The sequence below is a fragment of the Pogona vitticeps genome, chromosome 6 (genome assembly GCF_051106095.1).
Source record: "Pogona vitticeps strain Pit_001003342236 chromosome 6, PviZW2.1, whole genome shotgun sequence".
In the NCBI taxonomy this organism is placed as follows: Eukaryota; Metazoa; Chordata; class Lepidosauria; order Squamata; family Agamidae; genus Pogona; species Pogona vitticeps.
The window spans coordinates 83,612,355-83,638,712 of NC_135788.1; the positions used below are offsets into that span (position 1 = coordinate 83,612,355).

Here is a 26,358-nt window from a genome sequence, read left to right on the forward strand (position 1 = left end):
CAGGGGGGTGGACTCGATGGCCTTATAGGCCCCTTCCAACTTCACTAATCTATGATTCTATTTTTGTCTCTCTTGATAGACCTGCCAGTTGAATAGATCATGGTCATATATTCAACACAGTAGATCTTGATGATGGTTAAAAAATTTGACATTTTTAATGATATGCTTCTAAATAAGATGGTAACGTGTGCGTTGGACTATACCAGGAGTCATGCTGCTGATATAATTTTTTAGCAAATGCTACTGAATTTCCATGCTGACCCAATTGGAGTTTGGTGTTAGCCATTGAACTAAGGGCTGAGTTCAAGGGCCAAGTTGTCATTTGGTGGGTAAAAATGTCATTTGGTAAATGGTTTGCCTAATGAAATCAGAAAGGCAGGAAAATCAAAGTGGTATATAATATATCCAAGAAAACTAAGCTGGTGCCAAATGAGATGTAGAGTAATAATTGAATTCTCCAGTGAAGCCTAAGACATTCCAAGTACCAAGATGCTAGGATTGGGCTCAAACTAAGGTCATCAGGCACTACATATCCTCCTGTAGCCACTCAGACAGCTATTATGTACAGTGGTGCCTCGGCTTACGACCGTCCCTACTTACGACCAATTTGACTTACGAACAGCTCCAGTCGCAAAATTTTGCTTCTACTTGCGACCGGAGCTTCCACTTATGAACAGAAAAAGGCAGGGGGGAAAGGCAGGAAAGTGAAATTGCAAACTGTAGGTGGCAAAAGAGGCTGCTTCTTTGTAGCCCTTTCGCCCCAACAGGATCGAGGAGGGACTGCCTGGCTTCTGCTTCTCAGTGAGCATGTGTGTGTTTGCAGGGAGGCTTGGGACTGCCTGTTATGCAAGGTAAGGTGTTGTTTTCTGCTTTTTAAAACTATTCTGGGTGTTTTTGCAGCACGGTTTTAGGATGGTGGTTATGTTTCTGTGCTGTGATGGGTCTTGGGGGTTTGTTTGTTTTTTGGGTCCCCCCCCCATTTCCGTTGGGTCTTGGGAGGTATGGTTGCTTTTTGGGTTTTTTTCCCCCATTTCTGATGGGTCCTGCATGCTTCCCTTGCTTTTCCCTTTGTTTTCTTAGCATTTCCGACCTTGTCCCTCTGTTCTCTGTGCACTTCCAATCTGCTCCGTTTGTTTTCTGTGCATTTGCAATGGGTCTTGCACGCTTGTTTTTCTCCCCCCCCCCCCTTTGGCCGGAAGGGATTAATCACATTTCCAATGAGTCCTGCGGTGATTTTTTTATGTTTTTTCCTTTGGCCGGAATGGATTAATGGGGTTTCAATGCATTCCTATGGGAAATGGTGCTTTGACTCACTTATGTCCATCTTCTGGAATGGATTATGGTTGTAAGTCGAGGCACCACTGCATAGCTGAAGGGCAAAATAAAACACTTGCATTGTATTTGCTACTAGGATTTGTGTTGTAGAACTTTCTCCACTTCCCCTTCTTACCCAATTTAGGACTCACTAGGACTGAGAGAGTGCGCGTGCACACGTGTTTGGGGCTATAGACGAATGTCTGCTTTCTTCTTTTTTGAGTTTTGAGTAGATAGGTCATAATTAGTATGTGCTGAATCTGCTTTTCTGTTTCCCTCCCCATCTTATTTATTTTATTTTTCACTTAGTGTAACTGTCACTGCCTACTGGCTTTTGCATCATTTCCAGAACGGTGCCTGTGGGCAGAAGCGAAGTCTTTCTGCATTTCCCTTCCTATCCAAGATCGATCACATCTCCGAAACTGAGGGTGCTCCGTAGCTCCCATCCCCATTCCAAGTAACAGCCCTTGGTCTCCCTATTTACAATAAAGGCTTTTTCACAGGCTCTAGAAATGCACAAAAACAATCGCAGACCAGCACAAAGGCCAGATTAGGCTGTCGCCAGAATACCATAGCGCAGATCTATCACTTATTTGGGCATGGACACGGACCAGGGAGTGGAGGGGAGGCAGGACCCATCCAAAGTCTTGAGACAGGCAGGAGAGGGATGGGCGATGGTGAACTGATGGAATTTCGGCCAGAGTTTGGAATCGTTCGTTTTCAAAAGACTGTAATCCCTAGAATTTCCCAGCTGATGCGTGGCTACAAAATGGCTGTAAGATTCCGAGGATTGCAGACCCCAAAGGAATACCTTGTTCTAAATCTGATTATGTGGAATTTGTAGTTCAGTTCTACCAGTGGTAGAACTGAACTAAGGGCAGAGCGGATCCTTCCGTGCCCTTTACTTCGGAAGTGGGGGCAGGACGTATGCCGGGCCCCTCATCGCCCTTCGTGGGCTTCTCGGAGGCCTCCGCCGGCATTTCAAGAGCGCGCCTTGAGCCCGTTCTAGCAGGGCTTCCGCTTGCCAAGGTGTGGCGGCGGCGGCGCCTCGGCAGCCCGTGAGGGGAAGAAGGGAAAAGAGCGTGAGCCACGGCTGAATCATCGGACGGCCTCCCCGTGCCTCTTTCGCTCTCCTCCTGCCGCTCCGCCTCCGCGACCTGGCCGCTCTTTGCGCCACACGCACTTGGGTGGTGTCTCCCGGTGGCGAGGCGCACCTGTTTTTTTCCCCCCCACCCGGCTGACGTCGAGCTGCGTCCGACCAGCCGGCCTGCCTGCCCGCCCGCCTGCCTCCCGACGGCGGCGCCACCACATATATATCTCTCGGTGGAGATGGAGCGCCGCTGCCGCACCGCGCTTCACCCTCCTGGCCAGCCGCTGAAGGACTGATTCCCTGTGAGGCGCCCTCGCCGTCCCGCCGCTCGCTCCTTTTTTTTTTTCCCAGGACGCCTGGCCCTCGACGACGCTCCCTCCCCTTCCCCTCAATGCGGGCCGCGCTCCCTCTCCTCTTGCCGCTCCTCTGGAACACAGGTGGGTGGGCGAGAGGGTGGTCCCCGGGCGGGCGGGCGGGCGAGGGGCTTCTCGGGCGGCGGGCGAGGGGCGCGCTGCAAGGGGCGGCTGGGAGTCCCTGAAGCACGAGCTGGACTTCATGAGGGCCCGGGAGGGAACCACCTTCTCTTCTCGCAGGCGGGGGTTGAGCATGTGATCACCTCCGGTCTCTAAGAGGGTTCTAAGGACGACAGGCTGCCCCCTTTGGAAGGTCTCAGCCACTTCCTCAGACACCCTCCTCCTACCTTCCTACTCTTTATGAACAGACCCCCACCCTTAACCCCCCCTTACTGACCTCCATGGCTGCATGGGGACTCTGTCCACATGCCTAGGTCAGGGGTTATTCATTGCACCAGGATGGTTCTGAGAATGATGGTGATGATGATGATGACAAATATGTTGAGAGCTTCATGTTGTCTAATATTTGCAACAATTCTGCAAGGTGAGACCAGTATCACTCTCACCCTGTTGTCAATGGGGCAGGGAGGATGGGTGGATACTAACTTGCTTTCCAGCCACCTACTGAACTTATTAAAGCTGAGGCAAGATTTGAATTCAAGAATGCAGGGGCTCACAGCTCCTTTCTGGTATGTTTATTTGGATGCAAACACCATTATGTTCAAGTAGGACTTTGAAGAAAGTGGCCATAGACTTTCAACTATGGGCACTCCACTTTCATTCCCCTTTTGCAGAAGCATTGGACTGCTCATCTTTAATTTCTGTGTAACATTACTTCAGGGGAAGGGAATTTTAATTACTAATATCGGATAAGATGGCTTGGGAACTCCTCCAGTAATATTTTGTATTGCCAGGTATTGTGGACCAAATACATTGTGCCCAATATGAGATGTGGATGACAACAACAACAACAACAACAAAAGGAGCTTCTGTCATATGTACAGAAGTAGCCAGTTTGTACTAATAGTGGGATTGTTATGGGAATATTTTACATGATGTCCAATATGTCATCCTTACATGATGAGAAAATAAGGTGGATAAATGGTTTTTCAATCATGGTTGTGTTTTGTCTCCCAATCTTACATAGTAAACTAGAGTGTGAAAACATTAGTTTTTGGCCTTCAGCTCCCAGAAACTTCCAGCCATGATGGATGACAGAGTCTAGGAGTTATAGTCCAAAAAAAGTAAATTTTCCAAGCTCTGATTTAAACCCTACTCAGCCATAGACATCCTTAATGAGGGATTTTTTTGTTTTTTGTTGTTGTTTTTTAAATAGCAAAGTTGTTGAAACTTTGGGTGATGATATGCCATAACCCAGAACTTGGGAAACATTTTTAAAATACTGGGACAGTGTAAATATATTCACATTTTTTAAAAAGCTGGTAGCTGCGTCTGGAGTGAGTCACTGCTGAATAAGAGTACATATGCAATAACTGCTTAATGTAATTTTTCAGTAAACACCTCTCTGCTCCTTTTGGCTGACTGGTAAGAATGGCATCTTGATTTGTTTCATTTCTTCTCTGTAGTCTGCCAGCATGCTGCTGGATCCGGGCTAAATGTGACAGAGCAGAAGGAAGACATGCCAATCTTGAAGACTCCCAATGCACCTGCAGCTGAGGTGTTTTCATCAGGAGTTGATTATGAAGAGGAAGATGCGAAGGAGGTGATAGCACCTCAGTTCCTTGTGGGTGATCCAAGTAGAGGTATGTTCAAGTGTAACTTCTGCCTATAAAGATCTTCATTCCTGATTGTGAGTCACATAGAGAGAAGCCTGCTATATGGATGTGATTTTGGAGTAAAAGAGCTGCCAGTTTCATTCTCCCTAAAGAAAATGCATCAATCAAATGAGAACATTTGGTTGGCCAGCTTTGGTTGGTATAGAGGCATGCAAGGTTTGAGTTACACAGGCATTACAGTATTTATTTTTGCCCAGTTCTTCCTCATAATATCCAAAGGCTTCAGTTGGCTTAAACTGAATATGAGTGAATTTAAGATGTTAGGAGTAGCCTTATGTCTAAAGCTTTTTTTTTCCTGAAAGTGCAACAATTATGAATAACTTTTATTATGTTTTTTTCTCCTGAACAAATACATAGAAATACGTATGTGCTATCAATCAGTGCTAAACATTAATAATGCGAATGGCTCCTAGTATGGAACAGTGCATTTGCCTGAAGTAGCAGTTGTCTGAAAAGGCTGAATTTTACCTTTGGTTTAAAGCAGGGGTGTCCAACCTTTCACCTTCCCTGGGCCACATTAGAAGATGAAAATTTGGTTTGGGCCGCACATAAATTTGGTTTGGGCCGCATGGGGGGGCAGCCCTAGCCGTCCTCCACGGCCCCGCTCCAAGTGTGCTTACCGGCAGCTGCGATCTCAGACAGCAGAAGCTGCCAGCTTCAACTCCGGCGGCTTTATGGGGCCAGGAGGGGGTCCACCTATTGACGGGGACGGCACAATGCAGTCATGCAGCCTCCCTGTCCCCTCCCCTCCCACTCCTTCCTTCCCTCTCTCCCCCTCTACAGTTGTGACATGCCCTGGCCGCAAGCGCCAGCAGTGTAACTTGAAACTTTGGAATTTCTTTAAAAATAAAAAATTGCACTGGGCCGCATTACAAGCTGACCTGGGCCGCATGCAGCCCTCGGGCCGCAGGTTGGACAAGCCTGGTTTAAAGTCTGCATTAAACGGTCCAGGCTTTCTCTTGAAAAACAATAACCACCAGGGGTAAGGATACATGTACATAACAGACTGGGGCAGATACAAAGTCTTTCCTTCTTCCCCAATGAATCTTGAGAAATCTAGTTCTGTGAAGGCGAAGGATCTAGTAAGGCTCTCAAATAAATAGTGCTCAGCATTCTGTCAGAACTACAGTTGATAAGAAGTGCCCTGCTGGATCAATCCAAAGGTCTGTCTAGTGCAGTGTTCAGTTCCCATAGCAGCCAAACAAATGCCTGCTGGAAACCCTAAAGCAGAACATGACTGCTTAGCACTCTGCCACCATTAAGTGTTTGCAAATAACCATCAGGTCTAGTATTATGAGGGATGCAGTGTCCATGATGTGCTATCCACGTACAATTTTATCAAACACTGTAATCTTTCTCCTTAATAGAGTTGCTCCTGTCCCTCAATAATTTTAATTTCTTCTTTCTTCTTCCTTTCCAGTTTTACAATTTGCTTCTCTTTTTTTTGGTACAATGACCAGAAATGTACACAATAGTCCAAGTGCAGTCACACCAACATTTATGTAGAAGGGAGTGCAATACTGGACATTTTATTTTTAGTTCTTTTCCAATTAGGGACAACATGGAATTTACATTTTTTCCAGCAGGTGTACACTAGGTCACCATTTTCTTTGGCTTCCCATCACACCCCCAAGATTTCTCTTGGTTCATCACTACCAGCTTGGATCCTATAAGCATATATGTGAAGGTGGGACTTTTTGTCCCAATGTACATCGCTAACACTTGCTTACGCTGAACTACATTTGCCATGTTAGTGCCCATTTTTATTGTCTGAAGAGATTCTTAGGGAACAGTTTGCATTGTTTTTGCTTTAACCACCGGAAATAATTCGGTCGGTATCATTTGCAAATTGAACTACTTCATTACTCATCCCAAATGCCAGAACATTTCTTCTCAGAATTGTTTTGGAGAAATATCTTTGAAATTAATGTTTTTTCCCATCTCTGTATAGAACCAGTGGCCAGAATCCTGTTGAGGATATATGCCAGCATAAAAGTAATTGCATATATCATAGCTGCTAATTGCTTCTAATGAGTGAGTTGCCACTTACATTTCTCATCAACTGTCAAATCAGACAGCTGGCACACAATAAGAAATGCAAGCAGCACCTCATTCATTAGTGGCAACTCACGGCCACATTTTATGCAATTACACTTACACTGGTGTAAATTCCCAGTGGGATTCTGGGAATGTATTCTAGTAAAAGTCTGCCTTAAGAATCTGTCCAATAAGGAATCTTTTCTAATTACAATATCAAGACTTAAGAGAGAAATTAATTGATTTTATTTAAAAGTCAAGATTTTCATTTTCTTCACAGAATAACACAGAAATCAAATCAAGTACAGGCAATTTTTCAATAAAGTTTTCTACTGCTAGTATTTATTTAAACTGCTAGGTTACAGGTTAAATAACCTGTTAAATAACCTGTAACGTAGCATAGAGAAGTCTTAAGCATCAAGCGGCTGAGTAGAAATGTGGATTTTTTCTGTATCATGTTGACTCAATAGGATTATCTTTTATTAATATTACTGTACATTTAAACAGCATCTCAAAATTTGGAACCAGATGAACATGTCTTAATCACACACTGGCATAACTACAAGTTGTGCAGGGGCCTGTGGCACTCATAAAGGATTGAAGGGTCGTGATCACTTTCAAATAGTCCTTAACAATCAGTCTTGTCTTTGTGACAAATTTAAATAAAGCTAAGAAATTTCTGTTAGCTCTGCCCTCACTACAACACAGATCTAGAGTTTTTTCAAGTATAAAATAGTGTAAATGGGCCCATAGGTTAAACTTACTTTTTTTTTACAGGATACAATATGTTTTGTATGACTTGCACATTTTTCATCAACAGATAAAAAGGAATGAATGAGCTCCTTCTATGTATGGTTTATTGTTAGCTTTATCAAGCAGTATGATTTACCAAAGCAGTTGTCATGTTTGTTGAACAAGTTCAATCCTTCGACCTTTCTATATAGAATGCAGGTGAAATCATCAGGCAGATGCCTTAATCTGTTATGTTATTTCAGTTTGGTAAACTGCTAAACTATACAACTGTCAGACCACAATCTCTAAAGGCTTTAAACAAAATAAATCCAACATCTAATCTAAAGCAACATTCTCCATAAACTGTTTTGTGGTTCCTTTTTACGAAGTGGCACATAAAAGAATAAACATGTTTCCAATTGATTAATTTGGAGAACATTAGATAAATTTAATTTATCTGGAAATTACAGTGTACATGGGGTGTACACTGTTTTGAAAGTTCCTTCGTTGTTGTTGTTATAAATTTTTAAGGTCATAATCTGGGTGAGTAGAGTAAATTGGTTTGTTACATCAGGAACCATTAATTTATTTTAATTTTCTCTATAATAAACTCAAGTAGTGCAATCCAGTGTATGAGGCTACTGACCATGCAGCCTAGTTTTTGAAAGCAAGGAGAAGGATTGTCGCGTCATCACCATGTACTAACTTTAGGTTTGAGGAAGAGCATGAGGATCCAGCTAGAATGTGGTCCAGTGTGGTGAGCTTTGGATCCTTGGACAAAATCCAGCCCCTTGAGATTCTGATCTAGCCCATTTGGGGTTCCCCAAATAACCACACTTTCTTCTCTATTACAGTTAGGTGGTTTTCAAGGCTTTGCATGCTTCTCCCCCTGACACCATTCCAAAAGGCTGGAATCTGTCTTGTAAGCTTAGTTACTGCTGGTAAAACTTCAAACTAACCATGCTAGTATTTTTGGTCCTGCCCTTTTTCCTCACCCACCATTGGAATGTGGCCCCCCAAGAACCTCTCTGGAATTGAATTTGGCCCTTGGGCTGGAGAAGGATCCACACCCTAGCTATACTTACTAATTTTAATTGCAATGTAGCAGTGATATTCCAAACAGTATAAAGAAAGGATGTTACGGCATGGCAGAATGTCAGGTAACTCACCTGTTTCCCATCATAAAGTCTTTTAACCACTAATGGAGTTGATTACCTTGACTGCATTTGGACAAACATACTGTATCTTGATTTAGGAAGCCATGGTAAGAATGATTCTCATACCTTGGACGCAGCACTCCTTACTACAGGAGCAGGCAAAGAAGCCAGGAAATAATCAGTTAATTAGAATTTCCTGATTTAACCTGGCTTTTTAGCTTTCGCGTGCAGTGGGTGGAATAAAATAGCGTTATGCTGAGATCTGATTGTTTGATCATAGCCACTATATTAAACTTGAAATGAAAATATACAGCTGTTGTAAAAATTATATACCTTTCAATGTTATAAAGATGTGAGCCACCACAAGTGTTATTAAATTGACCTTATATATAAATGTATAGGTGTGAGTCATCTATTGTAGATAGATGTAATCTCTATGATTTACCTGATTTCAGAAAATAATTTACCTGGTTTTGTACACTTGGTAATGAGTTGGCAGTTAGGTTTGGTTCTCTGACAGTACAACAGTACCTTCCAAGTATGCTTATAATTTGTAAAGTCAATGCTGGAAGTACACTTAAGTCCTTGCCTAAAACCAATAATTTCCTTTCAGCCTGGCCTACCTCACAGTGCTTTTATAATGATAAAATGGCAGGAGAGAAGCATTCATATTAACCTGAAGATCTTTAGAAAAGTACTAGATTAATATATATTGTATATAAATTTATTGTTACATAAACATTATCTTTTTGTTGACCTGCAACATCGTTGTTGTCATTACATGCCATCAAATCAGTTTCACTCTATGGTGACCCTAACAGGGTTTCAAGGTATATGAGACATATAAGGAGCAGTTACCATTGCTGTTCTAAATTGAGCTTCCATGGCCAAGCAGGGATTTGATCCCAGGTCTCCTGAGTCATAGTTCAGCACTGGCCTCTATACCATGCTGGCTTTCTACACTTCCAGTGTAGTTCTCACGTCTGCATTGCAGTGATAACCTTGAGCTTTGGTTCTCAAGCAGCATGCTGGTGCCTGCAGTCTTTTCACAACTTTTTCACTCTGCTGGGGCTGGCTTGCTGTGCCCATTATGAGCCAGAGTTTTAAACCAGGAGATATATTTTTTCTAAATTCACAATGTATGGCTTGTTTGGGAACAAGATCCAATAGTTGCAGTTCTGATGATATTGTAACCTATCCTTTCCCAGTTAGTTAGTTTAGTTGCTCCCAGTAGTGAGAGGAGCCAAGTGCGAAGTGGTAGACTTGCACAGACCACCATGAGTGGGAGGTGTTTTCAAGATGTCTTGCAGTGGTTCAGAAGTGAAGAAGTTCAAACTACAGCAGAATCCCACAAATACATATTTTTGAACTGGCAGACGGTTGTGATACTACTTGCAACATTCCTCAGTTGTATGTTCCATACAGCCCATCTGAAAAGCTAGTATTTTGGGGTTAACCATATTACCACACTTCATTAGAATTGCTAAACATAATCAGTCAACATTGCTTAATTTACCTTTGATGCTGAGTAGTAATGTTTGTGATAAATTAGTTCCCAAGTGTTATTAGTATCTTTGACTTAATTGCATTTACAAATGGGAGTCAGATTTGAGCCTACAGTAAAATGCATAACACAGAGGCTTTCTAAAATGACTCGAATGTAAAAAGCACAAGAAAAGGAGGCATGAAGAACTTGCATCAAACCACACTTTTCTTTCGTGTTGACCAACTCACAGGTGAATCTGAACTATCTGTATTTATTCCAAGGAACTGCCTGGTATCCTTATTTTAAAGGTACAAGATACATGTCACAACACTTACTCTTGCTCTCTGCTCTATTAAATTTAAATAGGTAGAACATAGTTTGTTATTGGCAGGAGGAAACCTTATGCCTTTCTGCACCCTGTGCCCTTCTGCGGGTTCAATGCCATCTAAAGACAAGAACATCTTTTGTCTGGGGATCCTTGTGATATAGGGGAGGGGTTACCACATGATCTACTATTTTCAGAAGTAGGTGAACTATTGTCTGTCTGAGAACATTTCCATGGCTTTTATTTTAGCATGGACTGCACGGCAGCTGGCAGTCACAATCATATCTGCGGTCAAATTGGTGTCTTGGGTAGAATGGACAACCAAGATAGAAATCCTTATTTATTTGCAAGGTCACAGTATAACCTATCTTACCTATGCTACCCAGACTATTTTGGAGCAGGGGTGTAAATAACTTACTGTGGAATATGCAACTTGAAATACATACTGTACTTTCCTTCCCAGGTGAATTACAACTTAAGAAGCCAGAAAAATCAGAAGGTGGGAAAAAGAACCCCAACAAACCCAGGAGAAAAGGAAATAAGGAGAAGAAAAATAGAAAGAAAAATAAACCTCCGTGTGAAGGAGAATTTAAAAATTTCTGTGTTCATGGGGAATGCACATATATTGAAAACCTCGAGACAGTCAGCTGCAAGTAAGTGTCAACACTGAGTGTTGTCTAATTCCTATTTATATAGGATTACTGTTGTAAGAAGCAGTTAATGGAGCAAAACAGAATATATAAGCCTCTTGAAAAATAATTGACTTGACTCCCCCCAAAACAAAAAAGCCTATAAAATCTGAGAAGACAAAAAAATTAAATAAATACATATCAGCAAATAACCTTTTGTATGCAGTGACCGAGCTGCTATCATGTCTTAGAAGCTTGAAAATGAGTTCTGCCGGTGGCTTCAGTCTATTAAAATGAGCCTGCCATTAAACCCAAAGCAATTGTTTGAACTGCTGTGATTTCCATATAATTCAGACTATTCATGGAAAAAAAGTTACAGTTCAAAAATTAGAAGAAGCTATGTGCCATTAATAGGACAAGATCAATAAAAGCAAGGTTTTAGTCACTGTACTTTGACTTCGTTCACTGTATAATGGCAGATTTCTTTCAAATATGCTATCGCATCTGATTAATTCATTATGTCACTTAGAAATCCTTCTGCGATGTAATTTTTTAATATTGTAGCATCCATAAGCAGTATAATTAGTGGACCACTGAATTCCTATGTTAAAAAAGGGGGGAAAGGTGTTTCTTCCCCGGGGCATCCCCTCCAGACTAATCACCAGTTGTTCTTCTGCTGGGAAACCTTGTATTGCTAGAACAGTTGAGGATTAGTGATGTCAAGCACAAGCATGTTATCATGTTACCCTGAAATCATTTCATCTGAATGACTGATTTTCTTGTAGTATTGAAGCAAGTGCATCAGTAACTACATAGTTAATGATATGTGTGGTCAATTTTCAGATGCTATCCAGACTATTTTGGTGAACGTTGTGTTGAACAATTCTTGAAGACGCACAAGACCAATGATGCAGCAAATTACTCGACCACAATTCTTGTGATAGCAGCTGTTGTGCTTTCACTAGTCAGTTTTGCTGCCGTTGTAATCATTGTCATATTCCAGTAAGTAACCCAATTTCATCCTCCATTTAATTGAGAAAATACTGTCGGTAGAGTACAAAGATTGCAGAATAACTTATCAATGTGCATGATAGTTCATATACAGAAAAATTCCTCCAGGAACATGATGACAGCTAATTATTGTGTTGCAGAATGACTGAGCAAAGCATTGTGATGAAGTTATGTATTCTGGGTTGCGTTACATGTTTTTCTAACACAATTTTGCTAATGAAGGCTCAGTCTTGGTATCAAGATGATCCTTTGAGACTTCTAGGGATTCAACTCTGTCATTATTTGAGAACAGTATTGGATTTGGAAGACTGTTGTCCTAAACGTATGAGGTGCATCAGCAGAGTGTGTCACAAGTATAATCTCATGACAAATGAACAACTTAGTAAAGGTTTATGAAAAGCCCAACATTTAATAAATGTGTGACTTGGAGTACAGCTGACAGTTCATAATCTCATTCAGGTCCACAAGAACTGAGTATGTCCATAATGTCGTCAGCAAGTATAACCTGACAACATTATGGACTGGATGCAGCCAGATTTCAGAATACTTGGAGTATGGATGGTATACCATAGCCCCAAAACATTTAACAGTGTTTATTTATTTGTAACATTTATTTCTCATCTGTACTCCAGTGAATTCAAGGATACCTCTCCTTCTCTTCTGTTTTTACCCTCAAAAGAATTCTGTGAGTTTGGTCAGGCTGAGATCGTGTAGATGGCTTACCCAGCAAGTCTGATGGCCAAGTGAGGACTTGAACTGGAGTTGCCTGAATCCTAGTCCCACATTCTAACCACTGCCAAAAACAAACAAACAAAAAAAAAAAAACAAAACCTGCTGCATGTGTAAACCATAGACTATTGTGTCAGATTCAGTAGCTGAATCTGAAATAGCTTCCATGTTATCCTGCATGTGATAACATGAAAGTAGAGGAATTGGTCAAAGCATGGCAACCAATATGACATTGGAAACAACTTCCAGCAGCCCTAACCAGGATAGCCAATGGTGAGAAATGGAAGTACCCATCTCACTAAAAGTAAACATGATACATGCTTGAACTCCATCCATGAGGAATGGCATTGTAACAGCTGCCACACTATTAATATATTAAGTCATAGTAAGAGTTTATGATAATTTTGGTGAGATAATACTCAGTTCAGGCAGACAAGCAGTGTGATATGGAATTGCAGTTCATTCAAAATTGTATTTGCTAAGGACAATGCAGAGTTTTTTTTTCCATGTTAAGTGATAAAACGTAGGATGGTTGTAATAATACAGCCCAAAGGTTGGTGGCTAGTTTCTGTATAGGCCAATGACTAATGCTACATTTCCACCTGTGTAGGACAAAGTGGACTGGCACAAATATATCTCATTTAAAAAGAAATTCACAACATATTACTTACATTGATGGTTGAGAGCTAGTAACATCTTCTCAATTGCTTCAAATCTTATACTGGCTGAAATCTTGTTGCTAGTAATTAGCCTCTGGGAGACGAAATATCCCAGTTAAGGTTTGGCTTACATTGAGCAACAGGCTTTTGGCCACTGAGTTAATTCTGTCTGAGATGTCTGCTACAGAGACCATGTCTCATACATCTCCCATTTTGCAGTAGGAAAGATCTGATTGCTAACTTCACAAGGCTTTTCAGTAGAAAATAGCTAGTATTTACAGTATAATGTTTGTTGAAGATGATCTGTTTTTGATGTCTGATTTTGTAAAGATGAGTACCTTGGATTCTGACTGCCAAGGATATTCAGAATGTTTGCAAACCAAAACATTACCTTATATAAAATTTATTTTTTTCCTTAATAAGGTGCATTAAACACTTTGAATACTATGAAATGCTATATAAATAAATATTCTTAAAAACTTGCTCTACTGCATTGTTGACATCCAAATTTACAAAATGTCTCAGTTATAACAGACACATATCCTACTGTTTCTCTGCTTTAGATCCTTTCGACAATGCATATCTCTTCTAAAATATGCTAGAATAGTTTAGTATTTTAAAAACTGCATGCTTTTTGCAGAAGTCTTACAAACTATCAAAAAAAAAATTCAGTTTGTTCTCTATGACCTAGTGTCTTGAGTACTGCCATAGATCTGGGAAATCATCCAGCAGATAATTCTTCTGTGTAATCATTGAAATGGATGGGAACTACAAAATAGCAGAACTGATAACCCATTCATTTGAATGGGGTTTGCACAGGAGAGTTTCCCCACTGGATTTTGTCTTGATCAATGAACATTAGCTGAAGCTTGTTCCCCATAAGCCTTGGCACAGATCCTTGTCTGTCTTTAAATGAATTTTCTAAACTATTGTTGACTTAAAGTAACTTGCCATTTTCTGTTTTTCTCCTGATCTGTCTGTGTAGCACTTTGATTCAAAATCATTTGCACATACATTTGGGGAAAGAGATCCATTTTCTTGACTGTGTGTGAAGGACTCCAATATTTTTTATCCACAGGATAAGAAAAAAATGTCCTAAATATGATGAAAAAGAAGAAAGGAAAAAGCTCCGGCAAAAAAATGCAACTACCAGCAATGGTGTTTAAAGAGAAGTAAAGGTAGGAATTCCTTAAAATGTGCTTAAAATATTTATTTCACTGGAAGTTCAGTTCTTTTAAATACAAAACATTCTCATTTTTATACAGTAGTTGAATGGATACAAAGGGTGTTGAGCATGTAGTTTCTTGGTCCCAATGTGCAGCAGAAAGGAGAGGAAGAGGTTTTTTATGGGAACGAACACCCCACCAACATCGTCAACACAAAGTAAATGAATCCCATTCTTATGACTAATCTATCTGACCAGTGTCTGAGCCTACATAGTGCAGTGACATGGCTGTGTGTTACATGCCATCGCTTCTGACTTTCAGTGACCTTAATAAGGTTTCTGAGGTATGTGAGCTATTTTAAAAATGATTTTACCAATGCTGCCACCACCACTCCTAGTGAGTTTTCATGGCTGTGTAGGGATTTGAACCCATATCTCCTAATCTGACACTTTCTTCACAACAGTACACTGGTCTCAGAGCTAGAAATGAAGAAATGTTCAAGTTCAAATTTGGCCATTTCCATTAAAATCACTTGGTGGTTTTGTGCAGGCCACTATCTCCCAACAACCCACCTGACATTCTCTGATAATACTGACCTTATTTTATGGAGTTTTTGTAGGGATTACAGCAAGGCAGAAGTACACAAAAGAGTTATGAATACGTGAAGCATTCAGTTTAATATTTTGATTGTCATCAGATTTCAGCAGATCTGACAGCTTCTTATTGGAGCAATTTGTAATCTAGGCAGGGGTGCATTTTAACCTCAAATCAGGGGGAATGGTCCCGTGCTCCAATCACCTGTATTGTTTGTGATAAATTATTTTTCTTTCTAGAACCCTATTCATGATTCAAGCAATGTTGGATCAACATAAAAGGAGAAGCATGTTAGCCCCACCATTCCATCATACAGATGGGCAGTGGCTTTCTCAACTAAAGAGCCTCAGTTGCCCATTTAAATTCTCTATGTTAATTATAATCCTGATTTGCCTAGATTCTGACTCACATGAAAGGCCTTTATAAATAGTAGAGCTTTTCATATCTGTCTGTGTTGTTCTTGCATAGAAGGCAATAAAACTAGGAATGGGGAGCAAGTTTAATAGGCTTCTGCTGGTGTTGTGAATTGATAATGGTGCTTAGCTGTACACCAGTAATGGACTCTTTATCCCCTGCTCTTCCTTTTTGGCTATAACTTTGTGCATACTCTACTGAGGATAAAGAGGCTTGCTTACAACTAATTATACAATAGGTTGCACTATTTTAAGTTGTGGAAGTAAGTAGAGGTGTGATGTCATTCCTTTTCTAGTAGTATTAAGAGCCATTCTGGGGGGAGTACTTGATTAAGACTGCAGTGCAGTCCTGTACCTACATACTTGGTTGTAAGCCTTCAGGCCTTACTCCTGAGAAGTTACAAACATGATTAATGGGTAGAGTTTTCTAAAAGTAAACTTTTAGATATGCCTGAGAAAATAACTGGGTAATACAGGTGCAGATGTTATTTGATAACCTGTCCAGTGCACATGTGTTCCTTGTCATATCAGTCTTAGGTTGCAGAACACATGATGCAATTACATATTTAAACAGGCCATTGATCAGTCTATCCAGGAACTAGCTGCTTTGATTTCAGACAGACTTTTCTTGGGCCTGCTGCCTGAGATACAAGAAGTGGAATACATGCTCAGAGACCTGAACCTTTTGTTCACCATTGCTATTTCTTCCACACACACAATCTTCACATTAAACAGGCATCCAAAGCCTTTTTAAAGGCTTGTGAAAAAGCCACATTTTAGTGTATACAAGAGTCTGAGCTTTTTCTGGTTGTAACTCCCCAGAAAGAATTTATAAATTATTAGCTAGCATGATTTTTAAAAGACAGGTCTTGTGTTACCTATTACTTAATTACTTATCTCTCGTAGAAGGTGAAGAAGCTATTGCTGAAGCACATGCTCTTCCATGGAGGCACGTACGAAAAGTTCAAATCAAGAACCTGGAGGAACCAGTTTGAGACTGAGACCTTGTCTGCCCCCAACATGGAGGATGCAACAAAGAGGGATTTTGCACTCCCTTTTACTTCTTGGCAGCTGCCAGTGAATATAGAACATGCACTGGCAAGGAATATTGCTTATAATTTTCATAGAGCTACTCAGGAGCTACTCAGTACTGGAAAGATCATGTGGCCATAGCCTTGCAGACTTCCCTTTTGCATGTGTTATCTGTCACTGGAAACTGAGGAGCCTGACAAGATAAAATCTCTGTGCATGGGTGGGTGAGAAGGAGAGGTAGGGGAGATAAAAAAAAAATAGGAAATACTTCCGGCTGTACAAAGTAATTATTTACTGACTTCCACTCTCACACCCATGAAGGTGAAAGGGTGGGGGAGAAAAGGCTTTAAGTAAGTCTCTCACGATACTTAAAAGAGCTCTGTGGCTCCAACTGGGACAAATGGCACAGTGCAGGGTGTGTCTCTCCCACACTTCCACCTCAATCATGCTGAGCATTCCCAGTTGCTGTGTGAAGAAGCGGCAGATCAGAAATGTTACTCTTTGGTCCACCATTGTCTGCTTTTTCTTCTGGAAGCCTCTCCTGAGTGTGTCTGCGAAATTGGAGCAACATCCACGGTTGCTGCTGCTATAGTTGAGAACCCTATATGTATACACTGGAAAGTACAGCACAGTTTTTAAGACTGCCACCTCACCGTGAATCTTGCCCAGATATACAGGGAAAAAATATAAACATTGCTCGTTGGTGTTTTTGTCCCCTCTAAGGACAAGCTTGGTCCCCATCATTTGCAATGTGCCAATACTAGGATGACTGATGAATTGTCTCTTTAGCATTCTGAAGCTGGGATGGGCAGGCAGATGCTGTTCCAGCAGAGAAGAATCTTGAGATGCAGCATGAGAGTATTTTAACACCTTACTAAAACTCTTCACAATTCAGGAACTGGCAAACTGCTGTGGATTTGCAGTTTGGGCAGCAAACTTTAAATTGGCATTTGATGATTCAAGTAGTCCTTGGAAAATTTACAGTGAGGTGGGACACATCTTTGCCAGTCCTGTTGCCCTCTGCTTCTCTGGTCTCTTGAGCATAATTCCATTTCAAGTGGGGGGAAAATTAATTGTGCTGATCCACCACGAGTAGCCTGTGGCCTGAGCAGTGGGAGTGCCTCTCTCACATACAAGGTGAGGTGTGCCCCAGCCTGGACCACAGACCATCTGTACAATCCACTGAGAAGAACTGCTTGTTCTTAATCCCCACTGGGAAAGGAGGTTGTCCAGGTGCAGTGCTTCATAGAAGATGCTCAATAATAGCAGAGCCGCCTAGGATGAACAATATAAAGCAATGGTCCAAATCCTCTTGTATCAAGATATGCCCATGCACACTTATGGCATCATCAGTTGTGAGCTTTTATGGCTCATTAGAAGTTTCTTATTCACCACATCAGTTTTAAGATTCTCTTAGGATCCATTTGACCTGGGGAATACTCTGAGGATGGGGAGGGAAGCCTTGAATGTCCAAAAATCTCCACCAACAGTATTGATTCCAGCAACAGTACTGATCCCAGCAGCAGCCATTTTTGAAGCATTAAAGCCCTCACCCCCCACAGACATCCCAAGGTGTCCCCAGGTCAAAAGGGATCCCGAGGGAACCTGAGACCAAGGGGGGGGGACAGTTAGAATAGGAAACTTTTAATGACTTTTATAAAGTTCCTAACTGATTTTGGCCATTGTATCATTGACAGACTTACTATTGCAAACAGTATATTGATTTGGCACGCAGACTGCTTAATGCCCACAAACTTGAATGGAATTTTAAAAAGGTTTACACTATCATGTGAATTCCTACTGAGGAGCCGAAGATTATGTTAAACTTCTTCTAAGTGACGTCCTGTAAAGATGCATCTCAATTAATTGAAGTTAAAAACCTGTGCACACTTTCTTGTACGCTTAAAGGAATATAACGGGATTTATTTCTGAATAACCATGCATACGACTGTGCTGTTACTTACAATAGTTTGTGTATTGGATTGTTTGCAGAAGAAGAGCATAACTTAACATAATGTCTATGCTACCTTTTGTAAATATGTAAGTACAGAGGTTTTCTATTGCTGTAAATAATTTATTCCTGTATTTAATATGGTCACACAACTCAAAATGACCTATTTATTTTATAAATATTTTTTTTACACAAACAGTAGCTGAAATACATTTTCTTTGGCACTCATTAACTTTAATTATTGCAATCTTACAAATCAGTTCCTGACAAAATAACACTAGTGATCTATATTTAAACATAAGTCTTTTATTTGGTTTTGTATCAATTCATTTTTTATGGTTTGCAACAACGGATTAACAAGACTGCCCAGTTGGGCCAGGATGCTGTAGATTTCTTAGCCAACAGTTGTTCCCTCTGTTTCTCCTCTCTCCACTCCAGCTCCATGAATAAAGGGGGGAAACAAGAAAATGTGTTTGTTGTGTAGGTATATGCTCATAAATTAGCATTCATGAGCAAGAGTAGAGGTCCCTGGAATATCAAACATGAAGAAGTGGGAAAATGTTTAGCTGGATCAACTATAGCAACCATAAAGCTGTTCAGCTAGTTTGAGTTAAGGAAGAAGCCAGAATATTTTTGTTTCCTTAAAATCTCACTAATTTGGTCAATTTTACTGCAAGCATATGTCTTCTAAGCAGGAACCATTCTGAGGGAGGAACTGCAAAATTACAGATAATGTAAAGAGGTTTTGGAGCACAGTTCATCTTCAGGCAGAGAACCACATACTTCAAGGCCATGGGTGCAAGAGAATTTCCTCTACGAAACAAAAGCACGCCTGGGAACAGAGTCCCCCTGTTGTGAGGCTGAAACACTTGAAGGAAAGGAGTACACTTCAGACTCCAGAGTTCAGAGATGGACTATCAGTGTGGAGTGAAACTTCCCCAGAGCCATTATTCCAATACCTCTTATAGTCTTGCTTGATAGTCTCACCCTATATCTCATCTGAATGACTCTGTACAATGGCACACCAGCCCTCTCTTGAAAGAGCCAGTAGAACAGGAAAAGCAGAAATGTGGGCTGCCTATTACTGTGTCAACAGGTTTGTCTCAAGGAAGCCACAAATAGCATTTAGAATTAATGGTTGTCATCCTCCTCCCGTCTGTTTTGGTCACACACCATCCTACTAGCCTGCGGTTGTCTCCTCTTTAAAGATGGGTAATCTTACTGAGGAAGTAGCCCCTTTCAGGCAGAGAGATCCAGAGTTCACTCCTTCTTCAGGAGTCTCACTGACCTCCTTAACCCAAGAGATTAGAATTTGTAGGATTACAGTGTGAATGAATGGATTAGGACAGGGTGTGGAACCTTTGGCCCTCCAGACATTCTGATTTACAATTCCCATGAGCTCCACCCAGTATAGCCAATGGCAAGAGATTGTAGGAGGTGTTAGATCTGAAAAAATATGAAGGGCCAAAGGTTTCCTAACCCACCAATAGATTAAGAGTTTTGGATTCCACTTTGGATGAGTTATGGCAATCAGACTAATGATTAACAAATGCTTGTTTATTTTTTTAAAACATAGTTTTATTTATTCATTCATTCATTCATTCATTCATTCGATTTATACCCCGCCCCCCCTAGACAACGTCTACTCGGGACAGCTTACAAAATCATAAAATATCATTAGATACAATTTTAAAAAGTTGGATCCAATACATTCTCCTCTAGGTCACTGATCCAAGATATATTGCACCAGACATGTTGCTGCCATTTTCTACAATTAGAGAGGGGGCAGGGAGGGATACGCTGAATATATATAAATAGTAGATCTTGGGGCTGAAAAGGATAAGGGTATTAAGGCTAATCACAGTACTTCTATCTGAATATAACCACTGTATTTCAGTTCAACCAAGGTCAATGGGGATATTGTGACCAATATCTAGCAATCCCCCAAGTGCTGGATGTTTGGCCAGATCCTTGCAAATGGATTAGCCAGATCTTGGTCTGATTCACCAAAGCAGTTTTGGCTGGAGGCAGACATGCATTTATAAAATCAACAACCACTGTAGTGGTTTTACTGTGAAAATTAACTTACATTGCAAATTTATGATGTAGCAAATCTAGCCCCACATAGGCCACCAGTCTGGCACGTCACTATAGTAGTGGTGGATGCCCGTTATGGTTGATGGTACTGCAACCAGTGTTGGCTGGAGGTAGGGATAACAGGTGGAGCTATGGCAAACATCAGTATTTATAAGTGGGAAATTTGACATTCATTCTCTCATTTTCTAACTCTCTCCACACTAGCTTCTCCCTCCCTGTCTCTCTCTCTCTTGTATACACACAAACAAGCATACACAGAGAGAGAGGCTGAGAATTCAACAAAAGGGGAATTCAGGTGAACAAGGAGGCAGATAGTCAGGTGTAAGCTAGCTCAGGATGACCTGAGACTGATGTCAGGCAGTGCCCCATATGCTCCCTAGTAGGCTAGCCCCCAATGCACACTGTCTGCCTGTCTGTTACTGTTGTTGTTTTAATGACACATTATTTCAATAACTGTTTGCCATCAAGTCTAATTCGAACTGATGACAACGAGAGAGAGAGAGACAGAGAGAGAGAAGAAGAAGAAGAACTGTAGAAAACAAGAGGCAGAATTAAAGGCTGACATGCTTATATTTCTTAGTTCTAGCCCTGCAAGATTTTTACTTATGAACAATCCCCTAATTACTCTGCAAACTCAGTATGTGTTCCCAATGTCCATATCAACTACCACATTCTTCCTTGGACTCGTATATTTTATATTCTTTGGATCCTAGATATCAAGTCCGTTTCAGTCTCTCAGTCAAAGTATGTTATTGCTGGAATAATTCAGTAATCTTTGTTACCACCCTCCACCCCATGGGCAACCTATTATTTAATACTGTATAGCTTTTGGCTGAAAAGGTGTTCTGCTGTGAATTCTGTTCCCTTTCTGATTTCTGGTACTTTCAGAGTTCCCACAAGCCTTTGCTTGAACCTCCCCTCCCTGAACAAACCTTATTCATCTCTGTGATTAAGTCATTTTTAGAAGTACTACACTGTATTAACTATAGAGGGAATGAGAATACTACTTGAAAACATTTCCCTGAAGAGGTACGGTATTTAAAGCAAAAGGTGAGAAAAACATAAAGAGCAGGCCTGGGGAACACACACTATAGCAGTGGTTCCCAACCTTGGGCCTCCAGATGTTCTTGGACTTCAACTCCCAGAAATCCTGGCCAGCAGAGGTGGTGGTGAAGGCTTCTGGGAGTTGTAGTCCAAGAACACCTGGAGGCCCAAGGTTGGGGACCACTGCACTAGAGAATGAATTGGGGGTAACCTGTGTGCAATCATGGTCAGCACTTGAAGGTTTCATCACTAAACCAAGGTGCCAGTTGGGTTCTTACTACAAGCAAGCAAGGAATCTAGGAGCAGCCAAGTTGCAGTTTCTAATCACCTAGGAAACATCAACAAGCCTTGGTGCATGACAGAAAGTCCTCTGCCACTAGTTGCCCAGACTGGGTCCCAAAACATACTATGCTTTTGCTGAAATTGGCAAGTTTCTTTTTCATTTTTTCATATTTCACTCATTTTGGTGATAAGCATAAGTGACTATGATATATGGTCAGTAGTCATATGATCTGACTGGCCTTAGCCATTCAGATGAAACGTCAAGACACCCTGTCCTAGGTTTTCTCAAACCATTTTATTTCAGACATAACACCCACACAGAATTTGTTGTAAGCAAACCTTTTCACCCAGTTTACTACAGCTTTGGCAAAGAGGGGAGAACATTCAATTTGTCTTCAGAAATTGTTTCTAAAATCCAAACACCAGCAGTTGGACCTAACTCAAAGGGCTGTAATGTGGCAATAGTATCTTCTGTGTGTATGTGTGTTTGTGGGAGTACATATTTGCATAAAAGAAGCACTTCCCTGTTATTTCTCTCCATCTCCAGATTAGTGCTAGAGACTTAAGGCAGAAACAGACATTATAGGTCCTTCATGATTTGAGCCAAAATCTCATTAGTGTTAGAGGTGTGTGATCCAGGTTGACTTTCAAGTGTTTGATAATTTTTTTCAAAGGAATCCAATGCTTAAATCCTGAACACCTTTATCAAAACAAATCAAGCTCATTTGCAAATTATGCAAGGTGAGAAGAACCCCTCCTGCTGTGCACTCAAACATTTTCAAGAGTTAAGGAATCCCTTCTTCTAATTCTAGGTCATCCACAACGTCTTCTTCTGCCTCCACATGTAAAAAAGACTGGAAGTTCTGTTTCTCAAGGGGACATATTTTATCTGGTATCAAGGGAACATACAAGGTCAAAGATGTTGAATGATTATTGGATACATCAGCCCACCCTTCTTTGCTGAGAAAAAGCCTTGAGTCTTAACAATTATCTCTTTCTCTTCGTTGTCTTAGAAACTATTTACTTACAGCATTTTACTCTACTCTTCTAGGCAAAAAACATAGCTCTCTGCATAGCTCTTATACAATCAATAAAAGCAAGAGCAAAGAAGACAGTTTTAGCTTCTCTCATTTCCTCAATAGGGCTATATTTCTTCAATCTGAGTGCTCAAAAGGAAACATTGGGATTGGTAGGATCAATTCTTTTTTCCTTGAAATGGGCTCCTCCAAACTTCCTATGACAACATCTGCATTCTCTATGGCCCATAAGATAAGATACAACACCCTTGTCTTCAGCAGTCTTTCTCTTTTCCTCCTGTCTTGCATATTTTACGCCGGTCTTCAGCTCATGACAGTTTTCTGATATTTTAGATCTCAAATCCACCATTCAAAATTTCTTCAGTTGTGAGTTTCATTTTGTTTCATTTCCGGTCCGAAGGCTACAAGGTTATCCTGTTCCTCCTGTATAACAATGTTATAATGATCTTCATCTGTTCTGATGGTATGTGCCAACTTTGTGGCATCAGGAAATTTCATTAACATTCTCCTGTCTTTGATGCCAAGGCTATTAATTAAAATATTGTATAAGATGGGTCCCATAATGAATTCCTGAGAATTCCTGAGAAACCAGCCCAGTGACTTCTGTCTAGAGGGAGAATTTGGCTGCCATATATTAAAACAAACAACTGAGCTGACATCCTCTCCTTAATCTGTTGTTACCCACTTTTAAAATAGCCTAACTCTGTATTCTCAGTTAAGTAACTGTCAGGATCACCTTATTTAAAGGAAAAAAGGAGGACTTTGATGAACTCCCATTTGAAAATGGCTGACATCTTGTAAACAGTTATCTGGGAGGAAGCACCACGAAACTCATGGGAGATATTCTGGAAGATACCTATTTAGGAATACACTAGCATCTATCATATTCTGGTTTCTCAGAACTATTTGCATGAGAACTTTGTTGTGGGTGTACTTTCATTTCAGACAAATCACATACCAAATCAAACAGTCACATACCAAATCTTGGAAGAAAAGTTAATGGATGGAGGATTCCTCCAAAATAGACCAAATCCAAATTTGAACATACCTGAAGATTTGTTAGCCATTACAATTTGGAAGTGAACAGATGCATGGTATTGTCTCCAAAACCAAACACAACTCTCTCCACACTCTCCATATTAGAAAAAACATTGGGGAAGAGGAAGGGGTGTGGTCTTATGACTGGCAGCTCTAATTCTAATCACCGAGAACAGTTTCACCAGGTCCAGCACTACTCTCTAATCACAGCACTCGGGAAGACAGATGACGGAGGACACATTAAAGGACCTATCTGACCTTCACTGCTTTTGTAGATCTCTTACCCAAGGTCCAGAGATACAGTATATTAAAAATGTCTGGGTGGAAATTGTGGGGCTTGCCAAGGTATAGGATCAGGCGCTTGCCTGGAAACTCGTAGATGCTCACACCTTTTTGCTTCTTGTTCCACTGTATGCTGAACATCCAGCATCTGCCCCCACCCCCACCCTTGCGCTTTCTGGACTTCTCTTTTCCCTCATTGTAACGGATTTGATTTGTAAATGTATTACCCCGAATATATTATATCTAAATTTAACTCCCGATATGGGTATCAGAATGTGTGTCATTGAAGCAACCATGTCAGTTTGGCACAGCAAAAACAGTATGTTTTGTGACACAATACAATGCAAATGCAACATCTTGCAGTACTCGTATGCTCTGTACTGCCATCTGATGACCAAACCAAAAATCAAAGCCGCATCTCTTAGCAGTTACAAGCTCTGGGGCTACAGCATCATTTCAACAGTCGTATAGAGCTGTAAGTGATTGGTTTGCCCCTACGACCCTGCTAGAAATAAGATGTTCACATAGTGAGAAATTTTTGCCTGTGCATGATAAAATAAATGAAGCAAAGAAGTACAGGATGGAGTAAAATGTTTTCATTAAAAAGTCTGAGGGCTCTTTCAGAGAGGCATTTTCCCTGCTGTTTGGTGCAGCAGGACAAATGCCTGTCCTTTTTCCAAGTGTCACAAAACAAGCAGACCAATTTGCTCCAATTTGCCCCACCCCACACCTTTTTAAGCCCCTGTCAGGGGCTTCTATATTTTTTTGCGTGGGTTGGTGTACTCTAGTTTAGTCCATTCCAAGCACATGCAATTGCTGGGAACACACTAAAATCGAGCTTTGCAGCTGTCATAGTTGCTAAGGCTCCTTCCACTGTCAATTTCCCAATATCATGAAGTGGCTAAATAAAGGAGCCACTTCAGGATATCAGCAAATTGCTCTTCTCCTGATCCTGTGTGGAGAAGCAGGGGGATTGATGATGATGATGATGAATCTGCTAGATCATCACTGATGCGCTGAATCAAAAGATTATTTTAATCTCTTTTCCTATGTATAAAATGCCAATCAAAGCTACCGTTCCTCTATCAGCACTACAAAAGAAAAAAATAAATAAATTTAATCTAGCTGGTTTAGTGCATATGTGAGGGTTCAGCACAGGCAAAAGTAATAATTTCATTTACCCTGCCCCTCTGCAGAGGGGTCATTTTTCAACTTACAGTGAAAGTTAGCCAGAGGGTCATTTGAGGTTGATATGCTATCTGGATATAAGGATGACTCCAAATGTCATATTGCTCCTCCCCTCAACCTCAAGTGACCCTATTTAGACCACACTAGTCTACACCAACATGAATTTGACCCAACTCCAGGAAGCAGTGGAAGACAGGAGGCCCTGGCGTGCCCTGGTCCATGGGGTCACGAAGAGTCCGACACGACTTAACCACTAAACAACAACAACAGTCCACACCAAAAGGGCCAGTGTAGATGAGCCATTAGGCTGGCTAGGATGCAATATAACATCATTGTTCACAACTGTCTCATCTGAAGTCAGAATAATCACAATGAAATCCAACCTACAGTAGAGGAGCAACGAGAAGACAACAAACTTTATGGGGAACTTTCAGCACATTTTAAGAGCCGTGCTTGTTTTTTCCTTGGAAAATGTTTGAATGGCGAAGTTGGCTCCCGAGCACCACCAGTGGTTTCTTGGACGGCTGTTGATTGGCCACCAGCTGCCCGTTTTTAACCTTACATTGTCTCCTTGCTGTAGAAAGCATTTCCCAGACTCTTCCATTCATCCCAAATAGCTATGCAACATGAATGGAAGAACAGGAAAGCTGTGGCCAGGTTGGGGCTGCAGTCTTAAAGGAAATCTTTCTTTCCTCCCTCTCTCCCTCCTTCTAGGGTAAGGACAGGGAAAACAGCTGGGCAAGATTCCAGTAGCGAATTAATTCAAGACAGTCTTAGATTGTGGATTTAGAAAGATTATGTTGATAGACTAAATGTGACATGGTACCTGCATACATAAAAGCATGTGACAAACATCATTAATTAATGTGTGCCCATTAAAAGGGCAGAAATATCCACCCTTGTGAGAAAAATAAAA

At 40.9% G+C, this 26,358-nt stretch overlaps 1 protein-coding gene across 3 annotated transcripts; it reads left to right on the forward strand.

The window, feature by feature from the left end:
• Positions 1 to 817: 817 nt before the first annotated feature.
• Positions 818 to 26,358, forward strand: AREG (amphiregulin). Of its 3 annotated transcripts, none has more exons than XM_078377719.1 (6): positions 818 to 851; positions 4,344 to 4,520; positions 10,754 to 10,943; positions 11,763 to 11,921; positions 14,397 to 14,496; positions 16,398 to 26,358. In XM_078377719.1, the coding sequence occupies exons 1-5, from the start codon at positions 845 to 847 to the stop codon at positions 14,482 to 14,484; spliced, it is 621 nt and encodes a 206-aa protein (XP_078233845.1). In that variant the 5' UTR covers positions 818 to 844; the 3' UTR covers positions 14,485 to 14,496; positions 16,398 to 26,358. The 3 variants fall into 3 exon arrangements, with proteins under 3 accessions (XP_078233845.1, XP_072860132.1, XP_020651748.2); XM_073004031.2 differs by lacking the exon at positions 818 to 851 and adding an exon at positions 2,329 to 2,841 and having other exon boundaries at positions 16,401 to 26,358; XM_020796089.3 differs by lacking the exon at positions 818 to 851 and adding an exon at positions 2,331 to 2,841.

Bases quoted from the DNA above. Each gene is read 5' to 3' on its own strand.
- AREG (XM_073004031.2), top strand. From the start codon at position 2,796: ATGCGGGCCGCGCTCCCTCTCCTCTTGCCGCTCCTCTGGAACACAG. The intron at 4,521-10,753 runs GTATGTTCAAGT...TTTCCTTCCCAG, and splicing joins TGTGGGTGATCCAAGTAGAG to GTGAATTACAACTTAAGAAG. The intron at 10,944-11,762 runs GTAAGTGTCAAC...GTCAATTTTCAG, and splicing joins CTCGAGACAGTCAGCTGCAA to ATGCTATCCAGACTATTTTG.